The sequence below is a fragment of the Gymnoscopelus microlampas genome (assembly GCF_963454915.1).
Source record: "Gymnoscopelus microlampas genome assembly, chromosome: 5".
NCBI lineage: Eukaryota > Metazoa > Chordata > Actinopteri > Myctophiformes > Myctophidae > Gymnoscopelus > Gymnoscopelus microlampas.
Genome location: NC_139942.1, coordinates 38,067,978 through 38,080,327, shown reverse-complemented (window position 1 = coordinate 38,080,327; position 12,350 = coordinate 38,067,978). Strand labels below are relative to the sequence as shown.

Below are 12,350 nucleotides of genomic sequence, written 5' to 3'. Positions count from 1 at the left end.
CGACCCTCCCTGTCTCTCTCTCCCTGTCTCTCCCTCTCCCTCCTTCTCTCTCTCTCGCTCTCTCCCACTTCTCAGGTTCCTGCTGGGGGTTTCAGTCCACGTGTGCCGTGCTGACTACGCCATCGGCCGTCCGCGTGTGCCGCGCTGACTACGCTAACGACCTCCTCCCCAAAGACTCCAGGGTCGGCGACCCTCCCCGGAACCCTCTTCCCCTCCCTCTATTACATTCTATTCATTCAATAACACTTTAAACTTTCCATAAAGGTGTGTTTCTTCGTGTAGTGAATATGTACATAAATTACCTCCAGGGTTAGGTGGGGTCGCGAGTCAATGGCCGCATTATTTTGGGGTCGCGGGCTGAAAAGTTTGGGAACCCATGTTTTAGACAAATGTTCGCCTATTTTGCCTATTTTTGCTGAATGTTTGTCTATTATGACAGGCCCAAGAATGCTAGGGTTCTTAACCACCCCTGCATTTTCTGGGGAAAGCTTAGCAGACTACAAGCTCGCATCGGCTGTTTTCCTACTAGGATATTGAATGTAGAGCGCAAAACAGAAAAGACACTACTATAGAGCCCTGGGGGGTGCTTTAACTGACAAATTGACAGTTAAGTAGTAATTACTGGTCAGATAATTGTGCATAGGCCATGATTTTATACACTTAATGTATAACATAATGGAGACTGTACTATATGGTACAGTAGAGCATATAAGTGTTGGTCCCTTTTGTCCTCATTTGCATTCATGGGTTGTGACAGCCCCACAGTAACTCTTCATTACAGTGGGTGAATGGCAGCTTATTCATTGAAACCCTGACCCTGTGGCGCGTTCAGTTCCTCTGGGGATGCAAGTAAAGCCACACACAGAACCTTGACACCTACCAGTGGTGGAAGAAGTTCTCAGATTTTTTTCAATTAAGTAAAATTAGCAATAGATACCATAATATAAAAATACTCTATAACAAGTAAAATATCTGTAATCAAAATACAAGCTTACAAAGTGTCGCAATGCAACGTGTTATGAGCTTGAAGAACAGCTATTTTCGAACAGCAAAAAAGTATCAAATAGGGCTTAATTGGTTAATGTTTTGTAATAATAATCTAAATCTGCATAGTAACTAGTAGCTAAAGCTGTCAAATAATTGTAGTCGAGTAAAAAGTAACAAGATATAATGGAGTAGAAGTTTAAAGTATCAAAAAGTGGAAATACTCAAGGGAATGTGCCTCAAAATTGTACTTCAGTACAATACTTGAGTACATGTACTTATTTACTTTCCACGACTGCACCTACAGTGTAAAAATCATCAGTGGCTTTTGGAGCCATGCTATACAGGCAGTTGGTTTACAAACCCACAAGGCCAAAACAGATGTACTGTACAGTAACACAAGGTTGCATAATGCTTACATAATGTAAGCACTGTTAAGGGTGTATATTGTTGTTTATTTTGTTTATTATTGATTGTGTTTCTTTTGAGTGTGATATATTTTACCCTGCTGTATCTACAATACTCCTCTTGCCCTGTAACTGTATCTTAACTGCTATGCTGCCTTTGGCGATTTAATTTCCCTTGCGGGATCAATAAAGGTTATAGCTTATCTGAACGCCTCATTGTGAATAATTAGATATCGCTTCATTGCACGGATTTGGTTGGACTGAGTTTAAAGAATCCTACAAGTATCCCATTTGAGATGTATAGGGGGAGACTGGGGATGGTTGTCACACTTCGTACTCTGACTTGAATTGCTCATCAACAACACATCTGGTGATAATCACTCCTACATTAGAAGAAAGCTTAAGGTCTTGGCTTGAAATGGGTATAACCTTTTTCCGCATAACTTATAAAGTCACTTTGACACATTGTGACAACCAACCCCATACCGGGGTAGCTTGTCACAATGCACGGGGTTGGTTGTCCCTATAGTTAATCAATGGGATGTGATTTAAAAATGTGATTTAAGAAAAACATTTGTAACCTTTTTGCTTTTTAAGGTAGAGACACACAATACGTTTTTAAATGACTAGAAATACCATCCCCAATATCCTTTATAGTTGTAAACCATTATTATTTTTAATTAGTTGTCACATCAGCATGTGACAACCAGCCCCAGAAGAATTGAGACAACTAACCCCACCTGACCATGTGACAAACTTTCAACGCTAGCTGTCACATGGCTGTAGCTAGCCAATGACACATGGCATCAAAATTAAGCTATTGACTTCCTCTTTCTAACAAGTGATTTGTTTTTAAATGTCTTAATATCCTACAAACCTTTATTACAAAACCAATACCAAAATAAAAAGTTACTCCAACACCTAAAAAATACATAATCTCATCTCACATCAATGTCTTTGATGTCTTAAAACAAATTCCCAGGTAGAAATGATGTTGATGTTATGTAACATGACTGATATCAACATGGTGAAACAGCGCCCTCTAGTTTGGCTGTAATAAGCACTGTGACAACCAACCCGTGTGACAACCATCCCCTAATTATTATGACTTTGATAACAAGGGAAGTCTGGAGTTCTTTGCTGAAACTGTTGCCCCCGCGACCCGACTCCGGATAAGCGGTTAAAGATGGATGGTTGGAGCACGGAAATGAATGGCAATTTTAAGTTGATTGATTCATAAGGAAGCCCATATGAGAGATAATTGAGAGATAATTTTGAAGAGAAAGGGGCTCATCTCTAGCATGACACTCAGCATGAATTTCCATTCCATTAATGTATTAGAATGTAATGGCCGTGACTAAAGACTCAGGGGCTGGAGCCAGGCAGCTCATCTGTATGAGAGGCAGGAACACAACATGAAAAGGACAAATAGAGAGAGTGAGAGTGAGAGTGTGTGTGTGTGTGTGTGTGTGTGTGTGTGTGTGTGTGTGTGTGTGTGTGTGTGTGTGTGTGTGTGTGTGTGTGGGGGGGGGTGCGCGTGTGGGTGGGTGCGTACGTGTGCGTGTGCGTGTGTGTGTGTGTGTGTGTGTGTGTGTGTGTGTGTGTGAGAGAGAGAGGGGAGGGTGAGTGGGTGGGTGTGGGAGGGATTTTGGAGTTGAGCAATTGTTAATTTGTTACTAAATACATTGTGTAAAATGCATGTATAATTAATCACTCAATTTATCGTTTAATTATTGTATGTGAGCTGAGGGGTGAAAAATAAAAAGAATTGCAGTCACAGAGTGCGTTGCAGCTTAGCCACTTTTGCATGCTACAGTATGCGCTCCGCGTGCTTCCTATAGCTGGCTCTGCACAGCATGTATGAGGTGTGCGGGTGGACCGTGGGCTGATAAGGTGGGATTAACTTCTCACGCAGTCTCTGCTGTTGCATTGTATCATTGTAAGTCATTCATTGCAGTTGAATTGCAACATTTGTTTTAAGGGTTGTGTGTGTGTGTGTGTGTGTGTGTGTGTGTGTGTGTGTGTGTGTGTGTGTGTGTGTGTGTGTGTGTGTGTGTGTGTTTAATATATTTTTTGGGGCTTTTCTGCCTTTATTGTCTCCGCCAGGCCGAAGGCATGGTGGAGAGTATGTTTTCGTTTGATTTTCGCTGTGGTCCCCCCCCCCCCCCTAGCCAAGCTAACATTGGTCAAGCTTCACGTGACACGTGACAATATGTTGAAAGGGTGTGCTTTGATTGGCTAGCGAGACGCATGACGAAATACATACCTATAAATAGGTGACTCACTTCGAGTGCATGTTTCGAAGTGACATCAGTGCCATCAGCCAAGCTAACATTTAGTCAGGAGATATTAGCAGTCCCGCTGCTAGCGGAGACTTGTGCTCAGGAACAGTCAGGAACAGTACTTTCCAGTACAAACTGAGATCACAGCTGAGATCACAGCTGAGATCACACAATGCAAACTGAAGAAGCAGGAAATTATCGTCTGAAACCTCATGAAGAAGCAAAGGCGCAATGCCTTGAATCCCTAAATGACAAAAAACAAAGACGAGCAACAAATGGTGACAACATGACACAGCTACATTCTCTACAAGAGTCTGTAAAGAACATCGAAAGGAAAAGAAGGCACATCAACGAGCAGAAGGCAACATCAACGAGCAGATTACACCAATAAGAAGAGATGCTACTCCTTCCACAGGCATTCCCAACATTCCCAACACAAGTCTGCTGGCGGAGACTTGTGCTCCGGGGAGCACATTTTCTAGTTTATTGTGTATTAGTGGGGATGGACAGGAAACAGGGAGAGAGAGATGGGGAGAGACATGCAGCAAAGATCGTTGGGAACGGGTCTCGAACCCGCGATGCGCTGTCAAGCTAATGCAGCCTGACATGACTCACACACATTCTGAATATTATTCAGAATCATTCACTCAGGTGTTAAAGGAGCTACACCATGAATTTAAAAAATAATAATAATATTTAATATCATATTGTTTATGTCCCTCAAACGTTTTTCAAAAGGTTTGAGCCTAAATCAAGCCTCAGATATACTCATTCCAACTAACTTCTCTCTGGCTTATAAAGCACTTTCACCTGCAATACCACATTGTCCTGTTTGGCACGGGGCGCTATTGAGCCAGTTTGTATGCATGTTATCTCCTGGTTCTGTGTGGAAAAAGTAAAAAAAAAAAAAAAGAAATTTAAAAAAGCAAAAAAAAAAAAAAAATGTTTTTAATTTTCTTTTTTTTTTTGGAACTGAAAAACGGGAGGAATTATTCCCAGACGTGACGTAGGCAGGGGGAACAAATCTGACGGACTGTTTTCAGACCAATTTACATAAAAAACACAGATAGCCTATGAAAGCCTGCATGCTCGAAGTCGGGTATTTGTTGGAACAGAAGAGAGGTGGGGGAGACCAAAAACACACAAAAATGAAGAAAAAGTTAAAATTCATGGTGTAGCCCCTTTAAAAGGTGAACATGGCACACTGCCTGTGTTGCATTTGAATGTAATTTATATGACTGAATCACACCCAGTAGCTGAAAGAGCATTTAACAAGCTGCTGTGAGTTTTATTGAGTGTCTCGGTTGGGCCTTATAATTGCTTTTCTTTTGCACGTGTTGATACTATGACTGGAGGTGGTTCAGCTGAAATTATCTTATGCTGAAACTAGCATGACGTCACTGTGCGTGGAAACAGCGCTGTTTGAGCCTGTGGGCATGAATGTATACAGCGAGCACATATACATAACTAATCATAATATCTCATCGGAGAGATAGAATATTTATAATCGTATCATATATTCTATGATATGATTATAAATATTCTATCTCTCCGATGATGACCTAGTTACTGTATGTACATGCACGAAATGCGCAACAAAGACAATATGAGAGTGACAGGAAATGAATTGTGACCAGCCTCCGTGGCAAGTCATGAATGCATATCAACAAATGATGTGTGCTGAGGCATACAGACGTGTAGACACAAACACAACCTCCCGTGCCATTCATCATATGGCCTACTGTATGCATGGCTCAATTTGTTAAAAACATACACTTTTCATTAAATTGTTATATTGTGATATTATCAAACCAATATCAAACGATATCAGTCCACATTTAAAAAAAAGGAAATGCATGAGTGTGGGGGTAAAATGTCAAAATTGTAATACAGCAATGCAAGTATTGATATTAAAAAGAAAATGTACTTTGTAATATGTACTTTTGAACACTCAAGTATTTTTAAAAGCAAATACCCCAGCACTCCAGTACAAATTTGACAGAGCAACTCTCAGTTGTAGTTGAGTATTATTTGACCAGGAGTATCTATCCTTTGACTCAAGTGCTGGGTTTGAGTACTTTGTCCACCACGGCATCTATGTATGAATGCAGCCTGACTGTCTATCCTCAACTTCACCCTGCCAGCTGCTGCTGCCGGGAACAGAGTCCACCCTAATCCAACACTACTGCTCTTTATACTTAGAAACCCCATTTAAACCCCCTGCCAGAGGAAGAGACAGGAGGGTGAGAGGGGGATAGTGAGATATTTTTTTAGTGGTTCCAGTCGGTCATATTTTCACTCTAGGGTTCCATTGTTGATTGAATGATTGAGCACTTTGTTAGAAAATAAAGCCCAAAGGCTTGTTTCCAAGGCTTTTCCAAGGACTGTAGTTTTTTTTTTGAAGGGTGTCTCTGTCCATTTGTTACATTTGTGAACACTTTTTCTTCATGTGAACATCCTGCATTATGTGTCAGATCGATACAGGTGGTATGCAGGACGTTGAGTGATTTAAAAAGGCCGTGCTCCCCAGAACGACTTAACTCACACACCTGGCAATATTGAGCACACACAGGTTTAGTAATAGAAAATTGCTCATAACATGTCAACTGTGGAGTTTTGTGAAACAAAGTCTTTACAGAGACAAAGTATAAACCAAGCTGTCCATAAGAGGTGCACTATTGGTGAGTTTATCGTCATTTAAAACAATCACATTGTGTGTGGAGTTTGCATATTCTCCCCGTGTCTCTCAGGGTAGTTAATACCCTCACAAAAACATGTAGTAATCCCCATGACAGCCGGGGCGCCTGATGGAGGAGAACGGAACTGGTTGGAATAATGGGTTCCTTCCACGCGCTACGTCCAACCAGGGAAACTCCCCCCTGTCAGGGCTCAGCCCTGGCCTCCCTAGGCTGGTGAGGGGAGTGTAATGCCCAGGATCACTTAGAAAATTGGTTACGGGTGAAAAATAAGGGTTACAAAATCGTGGGATAAAAATTAAATAAAAAAAAAAACTGTCAGATTGGACTTTTCTGCCTCATGAATGGGGTTGTCAATGTAGGGAATTTAGAGGTTATGGTTACTTGTATACACCTTTTTCGATAGAATAATCTTCTACGAAACACTGAAATTGAAAAGTGTTCTAAAATAATAGGGAGAGCATGTCAGGGCCTCAACTCGGACTGAACCCAAATGCAGGAACTCAAACTCCACAGACATTATTTAAGTCAAAGACTTCACTTAACATACGACAAAACATACAATCGAGCATCACGATAGTTCAGGCAGGCACAGCAGTCAGGCAGTTCTCCACGCTCAGCACATTCAATCCCCCTTCATTCTCATTTGCAAACAAACACAGACGCACAAAATCCCAATGGTATATTTTGGCTGTCTTTTTAAGCAGAACACTTCACCGTTCCTGGCCTGCAGCCTGTCGGTGATCTGCTCTCCCTCCACCTCCCCAACTATCTCCTTGTCCAATTAATCTACAGCGTAGGTCTAAATTAAATGTGTGATTCAGTGGATTGAATGATGTTATATAATCTGTATCTTAACGTATTTCCTTGGAATGGCTTAATGTTATGTTCGTGCAATCAGGGCCGCATTAAGACCCCTCAGGGCCGTGGAACACCACAAAATCAAAGGCCCCCCCAGTCGCGTAATTTCACGCACATGCACGCGCGCGCAGTGCGCACGCGCACGAATTTTTTCGGGTCTAATTCGGTCTAATTCGGGTCTAATTCGGTCTAATTTGGTTCTATTTAACCAATATAAATCAACATTTTTTCTTTAAATACACAAAAATTAAATACACAATTCTCACAGGGCCCTGCAGGCTGCGGGCCGTGGAACGCCAGTTCCACTAAGTTCCGCGGTTAATGCGGCTCTGCGCGCAATAACTGTATCTCTGCTTCAGGCGGGTTAGTGATCTCAGATTCTATGTCATGCTTGCGCAGATACTCTGTAATATCACAGGAGCAGCGTCACACCGCCAAACTGAATGCAATATCATTGCGATTGGTTAATCCTGATGAAAGTGTCTGACAAAAATACATATTACCAAAACAAACATCACTCAAACATGAACACATGAATTACTCTCACAAACACACCTCAAACTGACAACCGACAAACTAGAAGACATTCAAACTAAATTACAAACCACCAGCAGCGAAGTCTCTACTCCACTACATCTCAGAGGCAAATATTGTACTTTTACTCCATTACAATTATTTGAAAACTTTAGTTACTACAGTAGTTACTTTTCAGATTGATGTTTCAAACATCACATTAATAACCTCGTTGTAAAACTCTGTCAAAAGATTGGCTGCCTATATAGAAATAAAACCAGTTTCCCCATGCTCTGTAGGAAAAGGATTATTGAAGCCACATTTCTATTGGTACTGGACAACGGAGATATAATCTACCGTCATGCAGCCGCCTCCACACTCAAGCCTCTGGACTCAATTTACCACTCAGCTCTGAGATTTATTACTGGTGATAGCTACAACACCCATCATTGTGCCTTGTATGATAAGGTGGGCTGGTCTTCTCTGACTGAGAGACGCAATAGTCATTGGCATCTTTTTATTTATAAAGCCCTGGTTGGAAAATTACCACCGTATATCTCATCCATGCTACGTCTGAAACCTAATCACATTCTAACCCGCTCCAGCGATTGGCTAATCCTGCAGGTTCCTTTTGCCAATTCGGAACAGGGAAACGCTGCTTTCAGCTTTGGTGCACCTGAGTCTTGGAACCTCTTGCAACAAGAGCTTAAATTGAATACCCTAGTATCTATTGGCCATTTAAGAATCTATATAATAACCGTGTATTACCTGTATGCAACTGTTTTAACTGATTGATGTTAAAATGCAATTGTTTTAACTGTTTGTGTCAACTTTTTTGTTTTTTCTTGTTACTTATGTTATTTATATGTGTGTAATCTCGGCATCATTGTAAATGAGGGTCTCCCTCAATGATCTCTCCGAGAATCTTAAATAAAGGTTGAATGAATGAATGAATAAATTATGATATTATACAACATACATTAACCACTTTAGTCCTATTTTATATATGGGCTATTTGAAAATAACCGATCTACTTGTTGATCGTCTATTTTCAAACATTTTAGTACTTTTACTTTTGATACTTTAAGTACATTTTGAAGCCAATACTTTTGTACTTTTACTCAAGTAAATTTAGAATTCTGGACTTTTACTTGTAACAAAGTATTTCTATATTGCAGTATTGATACTTTTACTTAAGTAAAGAATTTGAGTACTTTTTCCACCACTGCCTGTATACCTAAAATGAAGTTGAAGTTGAGCTGAAGTACTGCTGTCGTTTACATGGTGAATAAAAATGAGAAAACTCCCCTGGTGGGCTCATCCTCAAAAAGGACAAAGGAAACTATTAGAGACTCTCTCATCTGCTCTCATTACACACACGTACAGTATGTGCACATAATACACGTATGTGCACACATTCACACTCATTCGTGCATTACACATGCATGCACAGGCACATGATGCCAGGCACATGCATACATGCACGCACGTGCGCATGCACACACACCCTCTAAAATGTCTGTGTCATCATGACTTTTTACAGATCTTTTCATTTTGCCATCCTCTTTTGTCATATTTTCTTTTTTTTTTGCCATTTCTCTACTGCGACTTCATCTTGTGCCCCAGCCGAACCTTTCTCTCAGACAGATGCACTTTTCCTAGAGACCCATATTTCCTCTCTTTTTCAAGCATCTTTAAACTGCCATCATTGGAGTAAGATGTATCATCTAATTTGATTCATAAGTTCCCCCGCCCCAACAAATCAAATGATATAACATATTAAATGGATAATTCCATCCCATTGTTTATATTGATCTATTCATCACACATCACTGCAAATTAAGTGAAGTAATGAAGGACAAGTGGAGTGTGATACAGTATAGTGATTACATACAGGGAGAGGGTCATGTGCCACTACTGTGGCTGTGTTAAGGATATCTGAATAAGTTATAATTCAGAACTCTTAATTCTGTATCAGTGTGACCAGTTTGCAGTTAAGAATAAACGTGGGGTCTACATGGCCTTAGGCTACATAGGATACACGTGTCCTTCCTTGTCAATACAAATAGGTGTCAGAACATAGTTTAGCCGGTACACAAATAGAATGAAGCCACACTGAGAAGGAATGTGTTGTCACATGGGATGTCAGCTGTAGTCTATAGGTGCTGGGGGTTTGGACACAGGCCAAAGACAGGCAGAAACCATCAGTCTTCATTGTTGGAACAATATACTGTAATACAAATCATTTATGCTTTATATGGTTATGTCAACTTATGTGTGTCTTTGTTTCTGAGGATGTGCTGACAGATTTCCACAACAGCTGTGCCCTTGGCTCCCACATCCAGGAAACACCTACATCGGTGGAATACGCACCAGAAATAAGATAACATTTTCAAATTGTCGAAAAATAAAATAGGTGTGTTTAAACTGTTCCTCATAAGTTTAACAGGCAATCCCGAAACCATTCAATTTTGAATAACATTGTTGTTCAATATAAGAAGAAAACTGCTCAAACACAAAGTTAAAATCAAGCCATCAGCTTGTGGCCATTGCTGTGAGGCAGCAACTCATTTTAAAAAGAATCTTCTGTCTTTCCGGACATTCGGCCTCTCACACTGTACTGTACATACATACATACATACATACATTTTTTTATCTAGTTACATTCTGAATTCTCTAATGTGCCATAATCATTTCTGCTTGCTGTTGAGCGTGGAGAGCTTTAACCTGAAAGGGTTACACTGGAATAAAGTCCAGCTATTTAATTCCGCTCTCTGCACTGTCTTGTGTGAATTATATAAGCCAACATGAGCAGGGCGTTGTTGAATTGAAGCTTGCTGTGAGTGATTGACAACTAATCTCTCTCCACCAGCAATCTCTTACTGCGGATGCATTGAGAATAACCGAAGGTCAATCTGCGTGAGTGACGGAATACTGCTAACAACCCCCCACTCCGGCCCTAACATGGAACATATATCTTGCTCTTTGCATCTTTCCAAAGAGTCTCACGATGGTTTTAAGTTCAGTTTCAAGGGGAAAGCCCAAACCTTTCCCAGGGTTTGGGTTCAATTGGATACTTCCAATTGACATAATGTTATTCTCCAGGTCAAGGCCTTTCCATTTCCAATGATTACTTTGGATTTCTGATTAGATGACAATGTCATATCATACTCAGTCATAGCTTCAGTTCTTAAAGGAGTAGTTCACCCAAATAATGACTTATTTTCTATCCATTACACACCCCATGAAGCATTGAATTCATGGAGATTATTTTGTTTTTGTCACATTCCTGAGACAATAATTGGAGTATAATAATAAAGATGCTAATGTATCTGGTAGGAGACACAAAGGAGACTCTTTGTGTCTCCTACCGGAGAGACCTGGACCTGGAGACCTGGAATGCGATAAAAACAAAAAAATCTCCATGAAGTCAATGCTTCATGGGGTGTGTAATTGATAGAAAATCAAGTCCTTTTTTGGGTGAACTACTCCTTTGATGTAATGTTGTCAATGTTGTGAAAACATCCCAGGTGTTGCTCTTGCTATGACTGGTACCAGCTAAGCTCCTCCATATCTTTCTAAATAAACTTTCCAAACCTGAGCTGTACGGAATTTTCTCTGGAAATGGAAGAGCAGGAAGGTCACTGCTTCTTTATGGCAGCGTGATGGCTTTTCACTCAGGTGCCAGGGATCCGAATGAGAATCCGTTTACTCACCAAGTACTGTACATCAGTGGTTGTCAAAATTTTTCATATAAAGGATGATCTACATGATAATGATAGACATTTCTTGTTGCCTTGAATATGATGTCTCTCCATCATGCTGTATCTACTGTACTTTTGTTTCTCATTGTCCTGCAACCTGTTCTTAACTGCTGTACTGTCTTTGGCGACAGAATTTCCCCCCGTGGGATCAATAAAGGTCTTATCTTATCTCACCCACTGGAACCTCCTCAAGGACCACTAGGGGTCCCCGGACCAAACTCTGAGAACCAGTGCTCCACGGCGCCAGGAGGTTTTTTTTGGCGGTATGTGTGTGGGGGGGTAGTATGGAGAAATCTGACGTTAGGTAACAGAGGGAGAGCCAGGGAGACAGGGTGTTCCAACCAGAACTGACCTGCTCGGAGAGCTGCTTGCCCTTCAGGTGGAATCCCAGCAAGCAGCCGATGACCACGGCCAACACGGACATGATGAGCAGTCCATTCTGCTTGCAGACATTCTTCACGCGGGCCCATACTTCGTGAAAAGACATCCTCCTCCTCCTCCACCACCTCTGCCTCCCGGTCTCGCTTGCAGGTCTTGCAGGTCCTGATTGTGAACCCTGCGCCCCAAAACAGACCCCCCCCCCCTCCTCTCTGACCACTCTTACTTAGCCATAAAGACAGGCATAGTCTCACGGCCAGTGCATGCAGGGAGACTGAACGCAGGGGGCAGCAGTGGTGTTGGGAAGAAAAAGATGGACGGTTGTATATGAGCTGAACTGACCCGAGAACGGGGGAGAAAGTGGGACGAACTGGAAATTAGATGAGGCCGAGAAACTCAGTCAAGGAAAAGATGAGCAGAAAGACGATGAATACATGAAAGATAAGTTAATGAGCGGGAATCAAA

The 12,350-nt window shown here is 41.3% G+C and overlaps 1 protein-coding gene across 1 annotated transcript in view; it reads right to left on the bottom strand.

The window, feature by feature from the left end:
• The window catches only part of slc1a7a (solute carrier family 1 member 7a), a gene marked incomplete at both ends in the record, with an annotated part of 47,805 nt that extends 35,811 nt beyond the window's left edge, over positions 1-11,994 (bottom strand). The window contains one exon of the mRNA XM_084057315.1: positions 11,860-11,994. Within this exon, the coding sequence (XP_083913441.1) occupies positions 11,860-11,994 (135 nt within the window). The remainder of the gene's footprint in view (positions 1-11,859) is intronic.
• Positions 11,995-12,350: the final 356 nt, after the last annotated feature.